This window comes from Octopus sinensis, linkage group LG24 (assembly GCF_006345805.1).
Source record: "Octopus sinensis linkage group LG24, ASM634580v1, whole genome shotgun sequence".
Taxonomy (NCBI): domain Eukaryota; kingdom Metazoa; phylum Mollusca; class Cephalopoda; order Octopoda; family Octopodidae; genus Octopus; species Octopus sinensis.
Genome location: NC_043020.1, coordinates 9,645,549 through 9,664,720, shown reverse-complemented (window position 1 = coordinate 9,664,720; position 19,172 = coordinate 9,645,549). Strand labels below are relative to the sequence as shown.

At 39.1% G+C, this 19,172-nt stretch overlaps 1 protein-coding gene and 1 long non-coding RNA gene across 2 annotated transcripts; one reads left to right on the top strand and one right to left on the bottom strand.

The window, feature by feature from the left end:
- Nucleotides 1–2,325: 2,325 nt before the first annotated feature.
- Nucleotides 2,326–3,526, top strand: LOC118767808. The gene is made up of 2 exons (XR_005003726.1): nt 2,326–2,776; nt 3,010–3,526. It is a non-coding gene; the product is annotated as an uncharacterized LOC118767808 (long non-coding RNA).
- An 8,916-nt stretch (nt 3,527–12,442) lies between these two features.
- On the bottom strand, nt 12,443–14,320 carry LOC115224019 (zinc finger protein OZF-like). The gene is made up of 2 exons (XM_029794811.2): nt 12,852–14,320; nt 12,443–12,519 (listed from the first exon to the last, which is right to left on the bottom strand). The coding sequence occupies exon 1, from the start codon at nt 14,155–14,157 to the stop codon at nt 12,907–12,909; it is 1,251 nt and encodes a 416-aa protein (XP_029650671.1). The 5' UTR covers nt 14,158–14,320; the 3' UTR covers nt 12,443–12,519; nt 12,852–12,906.
- Nucleotides 14,321–19,172: the final 4,852 nt, after the last annotated feature.

Sequence of the window (19,172 nt, the reverse complement as noted above, 5' to 3'; positions counted from 1 at the left end):
CCCTGGTTGAAAACCACTGATCTAAGGAAAAGGTTAGTCTGTGCGTGTGTGTGTGTGCTTATATCACCCCTTGTATCACACATTGAACCATGTGTGATCCATAATATGGAAGTATTATTTGTGTGTCTTAAATATTAATCCTTTAACATTCAGATTACTCAGTCAAATGTATTGCTTATTTATTCACATTGCTTTTAATTAATCAAGCAGCTTCAAGATTTTGATGTGATTTTGTTTATTTTAAGAAGGACATCGTCGGGTAGATGATGTCAGGCCAGATCTGGTCAGTTTAAACATAAAACTTATTTGAGCTGGACATGACCGGTTTGAATGCTAATGGGTTAAACATGAAAATGAAAAACTGTGTGTGTATATATGTGTGACTCTACAGGAAAGATTAGTGTGTGTGTGTGTGTGCTTATGTCACATTGAACCATGTGGCGAGCTGGCAGAAACGTTAGCATGCCAGTTGAAATGCTTAGCGGTATTTCGTCTGCCGTTACGTTCTGAGTTCAAATTCCGCCGAGGTCGACTTTGCCTTTCGTCCTTTCGGGGTCAATAAATTAAGTACCAGTTACGCACTAGGGTCGATGTAATCGACTTAATACCTATGTCTGTCCTTGTTTGTCCCCTCTGTGTTTAGCTCCTTGTGGGTAGTAAAGAAATAGGTATTTCGTCTGCCGCTACGTTCTGAGTTCAAATTCTGCCAAGGTTGACTTTGCCTTTCATCCTTTCGGGGTCGATTAAATAAGTACCAGTTAGGCACTGGGGTCGATATAATCGATTTAATCCATTTGTCTGTCCTTGTTTGTCCTCTGTCTCTCGCCCCTTGTGGGTAGTAAAGAAATATATTTTCGCTTGTGTTTACATTTTAACGGCGGTGCAACAGCATGGCCACAGCTCTGAGCTGAAACGACAGAAAAAAAAATATAATCGACTTAATACCTATGTCTGTCCTTGTTTGTCCCCTCTGTGTTTAGCCCCTTGTGGGCAATAAAGAAATAGGTATTCATTGGTTCATGTATATGTGCTTCAAGATTGTTGATGTAAGGAAGTAAAATGGGCGTGTGTGAGGTTGTATTCTGCATTGAGTCAGGATTCTGTGTTTCAGATTGGGTTGTATATGAAAGGATCATGTGTTTCTACCTTAATCAGAATAAGTGATGTGTGTATAACTTCATCAAAGGGAGTACACTTGCACACATACACGTGTGTGTGTGTGTGTGTATGAGCAAAAAGTAATTTGTGTGTATATGTGTACATGAACGCACCAAAGGGAGTATATACACACACACACACACACACATATATGTACTTATACACATACACATAAATATGTATATTTAACCCTTTAGTGTTCACATTATTCTGCCAAAATTAATCCTTTTTTATCCACATTGCCTTGAACTAATCAGGCATTATCTTGTAGCTATGAGATTTCGATGAGGTAGCTGTTAATTTTTAAAATGATATTCTAGGGCTGGTGTGAGAGACCAGATCTGGCCAGTTTGAACATAAAACAGGTAGAATACTTTTGGCCGGATATGGCCGGTTTAAATGCTAAAGGGTTAATAGTGGTTGGTGTATATGTGTGTGCTAATGCATTGATCCATTGTAAAGAGTAATCAATATAAATGCTTTTGTGTGCAGCTGGTATGAGAAAATGTCATTGTTTTCATTTTACATTCAACATTAACTCTCCGTTCTATCAAGTGTCAGTAGTTCTGGCATTCCTTCTAGTCTTGCACTCACATACACAAAGCACTGTAAGATATTCTGTTGTATCTGGGGAAGATTCATTTTTATTTTTGTGCCTTATAATGTAACACACTCACCGGTAAAATTTCCACTTTTTTCTTATTTTTATTTTCCTAAAATTTTCGTTGCGTCTTGCAACATTTTCAATAGTCTTGAGTGTGTTACATTATAAGGCACGAAAAGAAAATGACTCTCCCCAGACACAACAGAATATGCTTCAACACACGAAATCATATAAAGAATCTTGCAAACCAAATCCCAAAACAAAATACTGTAAGATATGTTTTGCATGAAACTATTGAAGATAAAGAATACCAAATTGGTGTTTGTATGTCATTGTTTAGTGAAAGATTCCTCATCATATTACAAACACAGACACACAATACTTACCAAAGTTACCGGAAATTGGTTTGGGAAAGAAATTATATTGTAGCATAAGAAAAAAATTGAGGAGGTAATGATGATAATATTATATACCTACAAGGCAGCACACTGGCAGAATCGTTAGCATGCTGGGCAAAAAGCTTAGTGGTATGTCATCCATCTTTACATTCTGAGTTTAAATTCTGCTGAGATCGACTTTACCTTTCATTCTTTCGGGGGTCAGTAAAATAAGTACCAGTTGAGCACTGGGGTCAATGTAATTAACTTACCCTGCTCTCCTGAGATTGCTGGTCTTGTGCCAAAATTCGGAACCAATTTTATTAAATACCACCAAAGCTGTGTGCAACTAAATTGCTTTTATAATTTATTACAATAATTTTTAAATTCCAGACAATTTTCGGGAATATTCTTTACTAATTCTTTACTGCATTGAATATCATCATCATCATCATTATCATCATCATCATCATCATTTTTAATGTCCATTTTTCCATGCTTGCATCGGTCACATGGAATGGCTAGGTGCCCTCCGTGTTGCCAACTCTCGCCTGCTTCTTAGCAAGGTGATATTTTCCCCTTGGCCAGACATGTTTTTCAGGGAAGACTGATAACGAACAGCATCGTTTGTGTGGTGGTAATGCTTGCAAGCTCGCAGAAACGTTAGCACGCCGGGCGAAATGCTTAGCAGTATTTCGTCTGCCGTTACGTTCTGAGTTCAAATTCCGCCGAGGTCGACTTTGCCTTTCATCCTTTCGGGGTCGATTAAATAAGTACCAGTTACGCACTGGGGGTCGATGTAATCGACTTAATCCGTTTGTCTGTCCTGTCCCCTCTGTGTTTAGCCCCTTGTGGGTAGTAAAGAAATAGGTAATGCTTGTTTAGTCATCACATGACTTCAAGAAAGGGTACACACACACACCTGCACAATGGGCTTCTTTCGGTTTCCACTCACAAGGCTTTGGTCGGCTCTGGGCTATAGTAGAAGACACATGCCCAAGGTGCCATGCAGTGGAACTGAGCCCAACATCAGATGTGTAGAGGTGGGATTACAATAAACACAATTATAGATTATTAGCTCCTACCTATGTTTAACTCATTACATTTATTAGGAACTCAACATTGGATGTTCCAAGTGTATTAAGATTACTAACTGCGATGGATCACCAAGGAAACACTTTATTGCATTCTGTTACAGAACTCTAATATCTATAGTTAGACATGATAAAGTATCCCTCCTAGTAATCCTTTGTAGTAAGAGCATCTCATGCAGAATTCTAAGTAACTGCAATATTGAAACGTATGTAGAAACTAATAATTTATACTTGTGTTTATCATAATTTTTCCCTACATGTGCTCTGTGTATCACAATTAGTTACACTACTAAGTACAGTGGTCAACTAACCGCTATTATGCTGGCGGCCAACTGGATAATGATTAATCTACATGGAGCTCTAACTCATACAGTAGTCATACATCTAACCATACAAGATATATATATATATATATATATATCATTGTTAAATTTGCTTTCCAAACACAGTTTTGTGTTTAATCTTACTGCATAGCACATTGGGCAATAGTCTTCTACTACAGCCCTGAGTCGACCAAAGCCTTGAGTGGACTTGGTAGATGGAAACTGAAAGACTGTCATGTACATATATATATATATATACATATAAGAGAGAGAGGGTACATATGCCGCTATATATATATACACATATAAGAGAGAGAGGATACGTACACCGCTATATATATATATATATATATATATATATATACATACATACATATAAGAGAGAGAGGGTACATACGCCACTCTATATATATATATATATATACATACATATAAGAGAGAGAGGATACGTACGCCGCTATATATATATATATATATATACATACATATAAGAGAGAGAAGATACATACACCGCTATATCATCATCATATATATATATATATGATATATATATATCATCATATATATATAAATACAAACTGGGACAACACATAACATTTAGAAGATGATACAAAAAACACGGACGGGACATTCGAAGCCTTCAATCTTCGGTCAAGAACCGGATCATCCTCGCAATTTCGGCTGATATATATATATATATATGTATGTGTGTGTATATGTTTGAGTGTCTCTGTTGTCCCCCAATATCGCTTGACAACCTATGCTTATGTGCTTACGTCCCCATAACTTAGCGGTTCGGCAAAAAGAGAAGAACGATAGAATAAATACTGGGCTTACAAAGAATAAGTCCTGGGGTCGATTTGGTCGACTAAAGGCGGTGCTCCAGCATGGCCGCAGTCAAAGGACTGAAACGAGTAAAAAAAAAAAGTGTATATAGATAGATAGCTGTGTGTGTTCATGTGAATGGATTGTATTTCCCTCATCTACACATTTTGCTCCTGATTGTAGACAATGGCTGTATTAACAGGGTCTGCTTGCAGTCCACTGTAAAAGCATGGTCCAGGTCTGTGTGATCTTCACAAATGAAAGGCTTGTCCATACGGTGTCTTTGTTTCCAGAATATCATATAGTGGGACTGAACCTGAATCTATGGTTGGGAAGCAACTATATATATATATATATATACATGTGTATATATTTTTCTTTTGTTCTTATTTGCCTATGTTGACTTAATCTGAAATTGTGTTGTGATTATAACATCGTAGTCATTAAAAAAAATTATCAAAATCATATCATATTTCAATAATAACAAAATTCACCACAAAAAGCTATCAACTTGTCTTCATATATATAATGAAAATGGTTAAGAATGCTGAGTCTGGTATTTTTCATATATACATATGCTACCATATCACCTAAATAGCCTCAGAATGTTACCTGACGATGTGGCAAAGTTACATCAACATGTCATTGCATAATCTTATGTAATCTTAAATGTTATTACATGCCAAGGTGTATGATGCAGTATGTTAATAATAATAATAATAAATCTTTGCTACAGACACACGTAGTAATACCCAAATTATCTACTTGTTTCATCTTTATTATTATTTTTTTTATATATCTACTAGCAGTATCGCCCGGCGTTGCTCGGGTTTGTAAGGGAAATAACTATATAAGCATTTTTAGAGAGTTACTTCCCTTATAGATGCCAATTCGGGCTTTCTTAGCCATTTCTGTTTTGGTGTCTTCAAGCCATGAAGTCGTTCTAAAAGAACGCTGGTCTCCTTGACAACGCTTTACGACGTTGATTTCCTTACACTCCCTTCCCCACAGCTTCACGAGGGAGGGAAGAAGGGGGAGAAGCAAACAGGTGCAGGTGTGACCATGGACGCCAACTCCGCCGCCATCAACACACGAAAAATTATGCATTAAAATGGAATAAAAAATGATGTTAAATTATTTTTAAAATCGTAGACTCATCGTAGACGCGCGCTAATACTCAGACGGGCTCGATATGAATCACGACTATAAGATACCCGAATTTGGTTAAAATGCACCGCAAAATGTGGGAGTAGTTAGGAATCTAAATCGAAGGGGACAGACACTCACACAACTACAGTTTTATATATATAGATATATATAAAGCTGAAGTTGTCTGTGTATGGCAGGTTTGGTAACCTTCAACTAACACTATCTCCTGCGGCGCAAGTTGACCAAAATTGAGAGTATGATAGAAGAAGGCTTGCTCTTCATTCCGTAGAAGATAAAATTCAAATCGGACCATGTTAAGACCAAAAATTATTTACATCAAAAGGGTGCTTTTTTTCTATGAAAATCCCTATTTTTAAACGATTTTTTTTACTGCTGTGTTGCCATTTTTCAGTGTATTTCAACCAGAAAAATATTCACTTAAAGAGAATAACAAGCTACATAATGCAAAATTTTTACTTTTCAAAAATTCCAATTCTAAAGAGTCGAAAACAAACCTGAGCAATGCCAGGCAATACTGCTAGTATATTTATATATAAACAATTTCTGTATATGTTATCAAAATTTTTTCTCCCTTAAAAATTACATTCTCTATGAAAATTTGTGACTAGTTTCATACAGCTTTGTTTACATAAAGATCAAATTATAGTTTAACCCTTTAGTGTTCAGATTACTCTGTTAAATCTAATACTTTCCCACTCAAATTGTTTTGAATTAATCATGCATTACCTTATAGCTTTGAGGTTTCAATGATGTGATCATTTATTTTTAGAATGTCAATGTAGGTTTGGTGTGAGAGGCTAAATATGGCCAGTTTGAATATAAAATATGTAGAATATATTGGGCTGGATTTGACCAGTTTAAACACTAAAGGGTTAATCACTAGGGAACAAAGAAAAAGTAAGTGTAGGGGGATATTAAACAGCAGAAGAAGGGGGGAGGGAGTAACATTGTACACCCCAGAACAAATGGCATGTTCAGCCACACCCCATGGACAGGACTTCAGTGGTGTTGCTGCAGAGAATGACCCCTGTGACGCTCTCTGCAGCAGCCATCCCACTTTGCAGGGCTCATTTCTCATTTAGGAATTGTTTTAGTTAAATGCTGAAAACTTTTAGCATCGTTTTTGTTAGTTTTGTTTTCTTCCTGTCATAATAATAATGAAATTATTGTATACAGTGCTCAGGTGCACCACAACTTGTCAAAAGTACGTATAAAGCATCTGCAGTAATGTACAAATGTCTGGAAAGTGAACAGTGTATGAGTCAGATACATGCTTGTGTGTGTATGGAGGTGGGAAAATCAGGTGTAGTGTTGGCGAATCTCAGGAAGCATGGAAGTTTTGAAGGATGCAGTGCTCCGACAACTAACAACTGATGCCGGCAGTTTGTTCCATGCTTCAGCAACTCTCAGTGTGAAAAAACTTTTCCTAAAGTCATGGGAGCTGTGCTGTTTTCTGACTTTGTAAATATGTCCATGGGTGTTAGACAGGTGGAGTACACATGCCATTAATAAACCACCACCAGACTTTGACTCATTAGTTATCTTCTCCTTAGTCACTCAATCTGCTTAACCCTTTCGTTACCAAACCGCCCAAAGCCACCCGAAAAAAATTTTGGTTAATGTGACCAAACCGCCCAAATTTACCTATTCATATTTAAATGAGAATGTCAGAGCAAATCTCTTTAGTACATTTGTGAAAACATGTGATTATGCTTTGTAAACAGTTCATCTACAGTTTTGTACAAAGATCGACGTGTAATTTTAATTCCCTGAATTTTGGGAGATTTTTTTCCACATTTTTTTCAGCATCGGTTTTTCTTCAACTTTGAAAATGGATAGGAGTTTCATGTTATCAAGCATTGATTCTGAATTGGAAAATTTGTGAAACAAATACTGGGTACTGTTGTGGATTTAGTTTTTATACAGGGAAACTAATGTTAGTCAGCATGGCTTAGGGTATGATGTGGTCTGGAAGTTATTGTTTGAAACGATCAATGCGGAAACAAACTTACGCAGAATGTAAACAAGCACAAAATGGGGGTTCAAATTTCGGAAAATTTGTGAAGCAAATACTGGGTACTGCGTGAATTTAGTTTTTATACAGGGAAACTAATGTTAGTCAGCATGGCCTAGGGAACGATGTGGTCTGGAATTTATCACTTCCATACCATAACCAGGGCCGTATATTATTTTTTGACCAATTTCTTTAGTTCGGTCAAACTTAGGGTGGATTCCAGCATTTCAGTTTATTCCACCTTTATGGTACACCTGTTGTGCATTAAATTCAACTGATGATATAGTGATGTGCACAATTCTTCTTTATCAAAATTTTGTTGCATACCCATTTGAATATTAGCTGATGATTCATTTTCTATGGTGATGTTTAAACAAAATTTTAATATTTTTACCTTTTGCTCAATTTACCTGTAATTAAAGTCACTTTGAGACAAAAGTTATGCAATAGAATTGATTAAGAACCCTTTCTTTAATTATGTTCCAAATATCACATTAATATGTTGATAAGTAAAAAAGTTACAGTTATTTAATGAAACAAGCCTAGATTCATGATTATTTTAGAATTTAATTGAAACTCGTGAGGGGTGTATTTTGGTCAGAAATATAGTAACGAAAGGGTTAAAGTGCTAAATTTCCCTCAAACCCTACTACCATCTCATAAAGGAAGAGACACTGTGGATAGATAGCTGGAGTGGCTGTGTGGTAAGTAGCTTCCTAACCAACCACATGGTTCCAGGTTCAGTCCCACTGCGTGGCATCTTGGGCAAGTGTCTGCTGCTATAGCCCCAGGCCGACCAATGCCTTGTGAGTGGATTTGGTAGACGGAAACTGAAAGAAGCCTGTCATATATATGTATATATATATATATGTTTGTGTGTCTGTGTTTGTCCCCCTAGCATTGCTTGACAACCGATGCTGGTGTGTTTACGTCCCCGTCACTTAGCGGTTCGGGAAAAAGAGACCGATAGAATAAGTACTGGGCTTACAAAGAATAAGTCCCGGGGTCGATTTGCTCGACTAAAGGCGGTGCTCCAGCATGGCTGCAGTCAAAGGACTGAAACGAGTAAAAAAAAAGTGTATATAGATAGATAGCTGTGTGTTCATGTGTACTTGAGAGACAGATGGGATGGTCATGCCTGGAACATGTTCAGTCATAGGACTGTCCATTCAATGCTGAGCTTGGCGCAATCACAACCGATATCTTTATGTTTTTGTAATGTGTTGCAAGTCGGATTGTCAGCTGAGCTGCTCCCTCTATGGGAGTTCAAACTGGACATCAACTGTATCAACATAACCAGTCTCAGAAAGCCTCTACTCACTTGATACATTTGAGAGAGTAAGAAAAGTATACTGGACACTAAAGAAAGCTGACCAGAAGAGAATTAATGCATTCGAGCTTTGGTGTTGGAGAAGACTTTTACGGATTCCATGGACAGCGAGGCTCACCAATGGAGAAGTTCTTAAGCAGATAAAGCCGAAAATGTAGCTAGAAGCTAGGATCACCAAGCATAGATTGGCATATTTCGGTCATATTATGCGGAGAAAATCCCTGGAGAAGGACATCATACTCGGAATGGTCAGTGGCAAGAGAGGAAGAGGCCGACCAAGAACCCGCTGGCTTGACACCATCAAGAGTGATACCAGAGTGGACATAGCCAATCTGAAAGAAGCGGCCCAGGATAGAACTGATTGGAGGACACTGACCCAACGAGTGACCAAGAGTCGACTTCGACTGATCGAATATATATATATATATATCTTAAGCAGATCAGGCCGAAAATGTCGCTAGAAGCTAGGATCACCAAGCATAGATTGGCATATTTCGGTCATATTATGCGGAGAAAATCCCTGGAGAAGGACATCATGCTCGGAATGGTCAGTGGCAAGAGAGGAAGAGGCCGACCAAGAAACCGCTGGCTTGACACCATCAAGAGTGATACCGGAATGGACATAGCCAGTCTGAAAGAAGTGGCCCAGGATAGAACTGACTGGAGGACACTGATCCAACGAGTGACCGAGAGTCGACTTCAACTGAGCGGATAGATGGATAGATAGATATATGTTGTTACCGGAAAGTAACAGAGCTTTACAAACATAGACAAAACTTCAAGCCATTGTTGCTTTCAGAACTATAAATGGATTAACTAAAGATTTGGATTTCTATTTGTTAATGCTGTGAAGACTTTCAATAATGCTTTTATTCAATAAAACTAAGATTATATGAAATGTTAAATGCATAAAAGCTATGAATCCAAGAATTTAAAAGTCAAAAATATTTTGATGTATGGAATAAATTATTGTTTTTACTAAATTTTACCTATTTTTAATCAAATATTTTTTCAAAGTATAAGGCGGTGACACAAATTTCTCAAATACTGATAAAAATTAAATTAATTTATAGGAATTGTGAACTCTTGTCATTTTAATGTAATTTACAGTAACATCATTACCTGTAAAGTTAATGAAAGATTACATGCACAGAGGTGGAAAAAAACAGGACTTGAATACCAAAGGTAGAGCAAAGTCGTGTTATTGAAACTGAAAAGCTTCCCAAACTGTTACTCAGAGCATCAGGTAATTGATAATCAGACAGGTGAGTACTTAGAACAATGCTTTAGTGTTATTGCATTGTTCTAAATACAATTTGTAAAGGCTTCTCAGCTTCAATAAAATTATATATATATCATCATCATCATCATCATTTAGCATCCGCTTTCCATGCTAGCATGGGTTAGACGGTTCAACTGGGGTCTGGGAAGCCAGGAGGCTGCACCAGGCTCCAGTCTGATCTGGCAATGTTTCTACGGCTGGATGCCCTTCCTAATGCCAAACACTCTGTGAGTGTAGTGGGTGCTTTTTACGTGCCAGACGGGGCTGGCAAACGGCCACGGTCGGATGGTGCTTTTTACGTGCCACTGGCACGGGGGTCAAGCGAGGCTGGCAACGGCCACGATCGGATGGTTCGCTTACGTGCCACCGGCACTGGTATCACAGCTGCAATTTCAATTGATGTTGATCGACTTCAATATATATATATATAAGTTTAGATTCAGTTGAATATGGTACTTAAGTTAAAGGCACCAGAATTTAGTATGGTATTATCCATATAATTCAAAATGGGGTGATTTTAATCAAAATAAGCAACAAGGATATCCAGAGGGAATGCAGTCTGGATATCCTTGTTGCTTATTTTGATTATATATGTATATATATATATATATACATACATATATATATACATACATATATATATATATATATATATTGATTTGAAAACCCCACTAGAATGGGAGAAAGCGCTAATACATGATCTAAGTTATATGATATATAAAAAATGTAATATATAAATAAATATCTGTAAATATAAACCATCCGATTTTCTGAGTACCTCATTTCTTCTAATATATAATACCTGTACATCATCTCCAAACCTTCCAATATATATATATATATATGTATGAAAATCCGGGTTTTATATGCACTAAGCCACTAGGTGTTAAATGGATGTACTATTAAATTAGTATAAAAATTTCTCACCCTTATTGGTTGATTGTATATATATATATATATATATATATACTCACATATGTATGTATATATATATATATATATATATATACATACACACTCACACACAATCCCAAAGTGATATTGCACATCATTTGTTTAATATGGAAAGAGTGGGCTTAAAAAGTGACTGAAATCATTCATTTTCAAATGAAATGACAAAGAAGAGATCTGAAAAGGATATTGAAAATACATTAGTCATTATTTATTGTATTTCATGAAATTTTATTGTAGCTCAGGGCTATAGAAGATACTTGCCTAAAGTGCCACACAATGGAACCCCTGAATCTAAAAACCATGTGATTGAGGAGCAAGCTTATTAAACACAGCCATGTAAGTGAATATTTGTAGCAGGAAAATGAATAAAATATATTTTCTTTTTGTCATCAACCATTAATTTGAAACTAGACAATTGGTAAATTTAACCCTTTTGTTACCAACCTGGCTGAAACCGGCTCTGGCTCTGAGTACAAATGTCTTGTTTTCATAAATTTTGAATTAAAATCTTCCACTTCCACCAGACTTTAATCACAATTTATGTTCCCAGCACAGTATATGCGAATTACAAGACTCGAGCTCGGAGAATGATTCACCATAATATATTTCATATTGATATAGTTCTTCTGTCCAGTGCATCTTCATTTATAAACTATAAGTTTATAATTCACAAACAAGGATTTCCTTGATATTTAACCCTTTCATTACCAACCCGGCCGAAACCGCCTCTGGCTCTGTAGTACAAATGTCTTGGCTTTCTTCAGTTTTGAATTAAAATTTTCCACCAAACTTTTGTCACAATTTACATTACTAACACTAGCTTAATGGTAACTCTCTTTTACTTGTTTCAGTCATTTGACTGCGGCCATGCTGGAGCACCGCCTTTAGTCGAGCAAATCGACCCTGGGACTTATTCTTTGTAAGCCCAGTACTTATTCTATCGGTCTCTTTTGCCGAACCGCTAAGTGACGGGGACATAAACACACCAGCATTGGTTGTCAAGCAATGCTAGGGGGACAAACACAGACACACACACATATATATATATACATATATACGACAGGCTTCTTTCAGTTTCCGTCTACCAAATCCACTCACAAGGCATTGGTCAGCCCGGGGCTATAGCAGAAGACACTTGCCCAAGATGCCACACAGTGGAACTGAACCCGGAACCATGTGGTTGGTTAGCAAGCTACTTACCACACAGCCACTAAGTTATTTTTCTAAATTCTTCGTTATATCTAAAATAATTGAAAGAAACACAGAGCATCTCAAAATAAATATGTTAATGAAAGGGTTAAGTGAAAAGACTTCTCTCAAAATGAAATTAAGACTACAAGACAAGAACTTAATTAGAATTATTTTGAGTGTATTTTATCACAATAGATGTTTTCCAACGGATATTTAATCCTTTCATTACCAACCCGGCCGAAACCGCCTCTGGCTCTGTAGTACAAACGTCTTGCTTTCTTAAGTTTTGAATTAAAATTTTCCACCAAACTTTAGTCACAATTTACATTACTAACACTAGCTTAATGGTAACTAAGTTATTTTTCTAAATTCTTTGTTATATCTAAAATAATTGAAAGAAACACAGAGCATCTCAAAATAAATATGTTAACGAAAGAGTTAAGTGAAAAGACTTCTCTCAAAATGAAATTAAGACTACAAGACAAGAATTTAATTAGAATTATTTTGAGTATATTTTATCACAATAGATGTTTTCCAACGGATATTCGTTGTAGACTTTAAGTTTATATTTGCACAAGGAATTCTCATGTTTTATATCTCAAAGACTTCCCCCTAGAGTGTATCAGTTCATGCCTTTTTAAGAGAGTTCTTGTGATAAACGATTTATCACATATCCCACAACAGTAGGGCTTTTCTCCAGTATGGACCCGTTTGTGCATGTTCAAATCGCTATTATTAACAAAAGATTTACCGCATATTTCACAGGGGCAGGGCTTTTCCCCAGTGTGTCTACGTTTGTGGCTTATAAGGTCGGAATTCCGGGAGAAAGACTTGCCACACATCTCACACAGATGAGATTTTTCTCCCGTGTGAATTTGCATGTGGAGCGTAAGGGCCGAATTCTGACAAAAGGACTTGCCACAAACTTCGCAGTGGTACGGTTTTTCCCCGGTATGGATCTGCCTGTGACGTTTCAAATCGTGGTTTTTCAGAAAAGATTTCCCGCATATCTCACAGTGGTGAGGCTTCTCCCCGGAGTGTATTTTCAGGTGAGCTTTCAACAAGCCGTTAGTGAGAAACGATCTTTCACATACCTCACACCGAAACGGTTTTTCGCCCGTATGACTACGTTTGTGGATCACCAGTTGGGAATTTCCAGAGAAGGATTTTCCACATATTTCACACTGATACGGTTTCTCCCCGCTGTGGACCCGTTCATGGCTTTTCAAATCGCTGTTATTTACGAAAGATTTCCCGCAGATTTCACAGTGATAGGGCTGTTCTCCCGTATGCCTACGTTTGTGAACGATGATATTAGAATTATCCGAGAACGATTTTCCGCATATATCGCAATGAAATGGATTTTCCCCCGTGTGAATTCGTTTATGCCTTGTTAAATTGCTGTTATCCACAAAAGATTTTCCACACACTTGGCAATGGTAAGGTTTTTCTCCCGTGTGACTCCGAACGTGGACCACAAGATGGTAATTCTGGGTGAAAGACTTCCCGCATATTTCACAGTGGAACGGTTTTTCCCCCGTGTGTACCCTCTTGTGGTTTGTAAAATGACTGTTGCACACGAAATATTTTCCACATATCTCACAGTGGTAGGGTTTCTCCTTGTGTTTTTCTCTGTGCGCGACGACTTCGTGCTCCGAAGAGAACGTCTTCTTGCAAATCTCGCAACGATGTTCAGGAATATTTTTGCGCGATGACGTTTGTTTAGTAAACGTGTCACCAGATGAGGATTCCTCGTCCGCGTATTTCCCTGCAATTAAATTCACATCGTGAAAAACAGGTGCGTTAGAAACGTCCAAGCAATTAACATCCTCCATATCAATTCTCGGTGATTGCTTTAAAAGGTGAGAAATACCTGTGAGTGCGATCTGTTACGATTTAGTTGATTTTTGCTTCGTACATCATGAGATTCTGTTTTAAATATCAGAACTCGAGGAGTTTGTTATGAAGAGACTACTAAGCTGGCGGTGTCGCTGACAATTTTTCCCTGACTTGTAATAATACCGGTGACTGAAGTTAAAAATAACTAACAATAATATATTTAAGAACCCCTTCCATTCTTGACCAATGTTTTAATCCATAGCCTTAAAAAAGTTTAGACAGGACAATACAGGCGCAGGAGTGGCTGTGTGGGCAAGTGTCTTCTGCTATAGCCCCGGGCCGACCAATGCCTTGTGAGTGGATTTGGTAAACGGAAACTGAAAGAAGCTGTCGTATATATGTATATATATATATGTATGTATGTGTGTGTATGTATTTGTGTGTCTGTGTTTGTCCCTCTAGCATTGCTTGACTGTGTTTGCGTCCCCGTCTCTAGCGGTTCGGCAAAAGAGTGACCGATAGAATAAGTACTGGGCTTACAAAGAATAAGTCCCGGGGTCGATTTGCTCAACTAAAGGCGGTGCTCCAGCATGGCCGCAGTCAAATGACTGAAACAACTAAAAGAAAGTAAAAGAGAGAGTCCCCAAATATAACAATATTAATATATATTAATCAACAATCTTATTCAAGCGAGAATAATTCTTAACAACCCTGGAAAGTTTGACTGGTCGAGTATTCGGAAGGCGCAATACAATGAATACGTTATATTCTTCATCATCATCATCGTTTAAAGTCCGTTTTCCATGCTAGCATGGGTTGGACGGTTCGACCTGGGTCTGGGAAGCCAGGAGGCTGCACCAGGCTCCAGTCTGATCTGGCAGTGTTCCTATAGCTGGAAGCCCTTCCTGGAGGCACAATGGCCCAGTGGTTAGGGCAGCGGACTCGCGGTCATAGGATCGCGGTTTCCATTCTCAGACCGGGCGTTGTGAGTGTTTATTGAGCGAAAACACCTAAAAGCTCCACGAGGCTCCGGCAGGGGATGGTGGTGATCCCTGCTGTACTCTTTCCCTACTACTTTCTCTCACTCTTTCTTCCTGTTTCTGTTGTACCTGTATTTCAAAGGGCCGGCCTTGTCACTCTCTGTGTCACGCTGAATATCCCCGAGAACTACGTTAAGGGTACACGTGTCTTTGGAGTGCTCAGCCAATTACACGTTAATTTCACGAGCAGGCTGTTCCGTTGATTCGGATCAACCAGAACCCTCGTCGTCGTAACCGACGGAGTGCTTCCATCCAAGCCCTTCCTAACGCCAACTACTCCGTGAGTGTAGTGGGTGCTTTTTACGTGCCACCGGCAACGACCACAATCGGTTGGTGCTTTCTACTTGTCACTGGCACCGACGCCAGTCAAGGCAGCGCTGGCATTGGCCATGTTCGGATGGTGCTTTTTACGTGGCACGGGTATCACAACTACAATTTCCATTTGATTTTTATTTTGATGTGGATGTACTTCACTCAATAGGTCTCCTCAAGCACAGCAGGTCACCCTACGATCCAAGGTAAGCACAGCAAGTCATGAACTCACTTCATTTGTCAGGTCTTCGCAGTCACAGCATATCTCAGAGTTCTCGGTCTTTTGTCATTACCTCTGTGAGGCCCAACGTGTCACCGGCAGGGGTATCTCAACTACAATATCTGGCTCTCTCTTTTACTCTTTTACTTGTTTCAGTCATTTGACTGCGGCCATGCTGGAGCACCACCTTTAGTCGAGCAAATCGACCCCGGGACTTATTCTTGTAAGCCAAGTACTTATTCTATCGGTTCTCTTTTGCCGAACCGCTAAGTTACGGGGACGTAAACACACCAGCATCGGTTGTCAAGCAATGCTAGGGGGACAAACACAGACACACAAACCCACCCCCACACACACACACATATATATATACATATATACGACGGGCTTCTTTCAGTTTCCATCTACCAAATCCACTCACAAGGCATTGGTCGGCCCGGGGGCTATAGCAGAAGACACTTGCCCAAGATGCCACGCAGTTGGACTGAACCCGGAACCATGTGGTTGGTTAGCAAGCTACTTACCACACAGCCACTCCTGCGCCTATATAGGCTTCTTTCAGTTTCTGTTTACCAAATCCACTCACAAGGCATTGGTCGGCCCGGGGGCTATAGCAGAAGACACTTGCCCAAGATGCCACGCAGTGGGACTGAACCCGGAACCATGTGGTTAGTTAGCAAGCTACTTACCACACAGCCACTCCTGCGCCTATATTACACTTGTGTAACAACTGTTAATCCCTTTGCTTACCCCTAGAAAGTCTGAAAAATGGCAAATATTTCCTTCAAACTTAACTTTTGTTTCATTTATTCAAACTCCAAACAATCCCTCTCAACATATAATAATAATAATAATGAAATTATTGTATACAGTGCTCAGGTGCACCACAACTTGTCAGAAAGTGCATATAAAGTACATGCAGTAATGTAAAAATGCCTGGAAAGCGAACAATGTATGAGACAGATACATGCTTGCGTGTGTATGGAGGGGAGAAAATCAGGTGTAGAGTTGGCGAATCTCAGAAAGCATGGAAGTTTTGAAGGATGCAGTGCTCCGACAACTAACAACTGATGCCGGCAGTTTGTTCCATGCCTCAGCAACTCTCAGCATGAAAAAATGTTTCCTGAAGTCATGGGAGTTGTGCTGTTTTCTGACTTTGTAAATATGTCCACGGGTGTTAGACGGGTGGAGTTTTTAAATAATAATAATAATGAAATTATTGTATACAGTGCTCAGGTGCACCACAACTTGTCAGAAAGTGCATATAAAATACATGCAGTAATGTAGAAATGTCTGGAAAGCGAACAATGTATGAGTCAGATACATGCTTGTGTGTGTAAGGAGGGGAGAAAATCAGGTGTAGTGTTGGTGAATCTCAGAAAGCATGGAAGTTTTGAAGGATGCAGTGCTCCGACAACTAACAACTGATGCCGGCAGTTTGTTCCATGCTTCAGCAACTCTCAGCATGAAAAAATGTTTCCTGAAGTCATGGGAGTTGTGCTGTTTTCTGACTTTGTAAATATGTCCACGGGTGTTAGATGGGTAGAGTTTGAAAAGGTGTATTATATAGCTATAATACTTCCCAACTACTTCTGCTCATGATCAGAGAAGCACGTATTGTCAGCCACTAAGGGACATGGTCAAGTAGTTAAGGTCAAGCAAATCTGTGGTATTGAGCAGAATATTTGCTATAATGATATTTCTGCTTCAGCAACTCAGAGGTAACTTTGGTAGTGTTACCAGTCTCCAGCACTCATACTGTTCTGCAGCATCATCACAGAACGGTCCCAACAGATATTATATAGTAACAGTGACTTAGCTGTTTATCGTTAGTGTGACAGCTCATTGTTACATGCTTCATGTGGAGGCGCAATGGCCCAGTGGTTAGGGCAGTGGACTCGCGGTCGTAGGATTGCGGTTTCGATTCCCAGACCGGGCGTTGTGAGTGTTTATTGAGCGAAAACACCTGAAGGCTCCACGAGGCTCTGGCAGGGGATGGTGGTGATCCCTGCTGTACTCATTCACCACAGCTTTCTCTCACTCTTACTTCCTGTTTCTGTTGTACCTGTATTTCAAAGGGCCGGCCTTGTCACTCTCTGTGTCACGCTGAATATCCCCTGAGAACTATGTTAAGGGTACACGTGTCTGTGGAGTGCTCAGCCACTTACACGTTAATTTCACGAGCAGGCTGTTCCGTTGATCCGATTAACCGGAACCCTCATCGTCGTAACCGACGGAGTGCTTCCACACACCAGTGATATTTCTAGTTAGGCGGCGAGCTAGCAGAACAGTTAGCACGCCAGGCGAAATGCGTAGCCGTATTTCGTCTGCCATTACGTTCTGAGTTCAAATTCCGCCGAGGTCAACTTTGCCTTTCATCCTTTTGGGGTCGATAAATTAAGTACCAGTTACGTACTGGGATCGATGTAATCGACTTAATCCGTTTGTCTGTCCTTGTCCTTGTTTGTCCCCTCTATGTTTAGCCCCTTGTGGGTAGTAAAGAAAAGATATTTCTTGTTGACAGTACCCAGGTGGCATTCTACTGACTCTACACCTGTTACTTCTGTTTTAATCGTAGCCACCCACATCCTCCGCAATGTCTGTGTTCTTCTTGATGGCTTTTCTGCTCACTCATCTATTACCCAAAGTTTTAAGGGAAATCCTTGACTGCCCACCTCCAGTGGGAAGCACTTAGTTCTCCAGTAATTCCTGCAACAGTCTTATCAGAACTTTTGGTTCTTTGACCCCTTATTCTTTTGAACCTCTTCTCTTCCTGGGACACAGATAACTCTAAAACAAACTGTTTTCTTGTATAAAAATACATAGCAAAAATATTTCAAAAGAACTAACAGGAAAAATGACTTGTTTGTATGCATACTCTCTTTTACTCTTTTACTTGTTTCAGTCATTTCACTGTAGCCATGCTGGAGCACTGCCTTTAGTCGAGCAAATCGACCCCAGGACTTATTCTTTGTAAGCCTAGTACTTAATCTATCGGTCTCTTTTGCCGAACCGGCGAGCTAGCAGAATTGTTAGCACGTCGGGCGAAATGCTTAGCGGTATTTCGTCTGCCGTTACTTTGTGAGTTCAAATTCCGCCGAGGTCGACTTTGCCTTTCATCCTTTCGGGGTCGATAAATTAAGTACCAGTTAAGCACTGGGGTCGATATAATCGACTTCATACCTATGTCTGTCCATGTTTGTCCCCTCTATGTTTAGCCCCTTGTGGGTAATAAAGAAATAGGTCTCTTTTGCCGAACCGCTAAGTTACGGGGACGTAAACACACCAGCATCTGTTGTCAAATGACTGAAACAAGTAAAAAAATGATGAAAAAATAAAATTTCATCTGTCTTTACATTCTGGGCTCAAATTCTGCCATGGTCAACTTTGCCTTCCATCCTTTTTGAGGTTGATAAATTAAGTACCAGTGAAACACTGG

What these genes read in the sequence shown, in the direction of transcription:
- LOC115224019 (XM_029794811.2), bottom strand. Translation starts at nt 14,157, where the DNA reads ATGGAGGATGTTAATTGCTTGGACGTTTCTAACGCACCTGTTTTTCAC.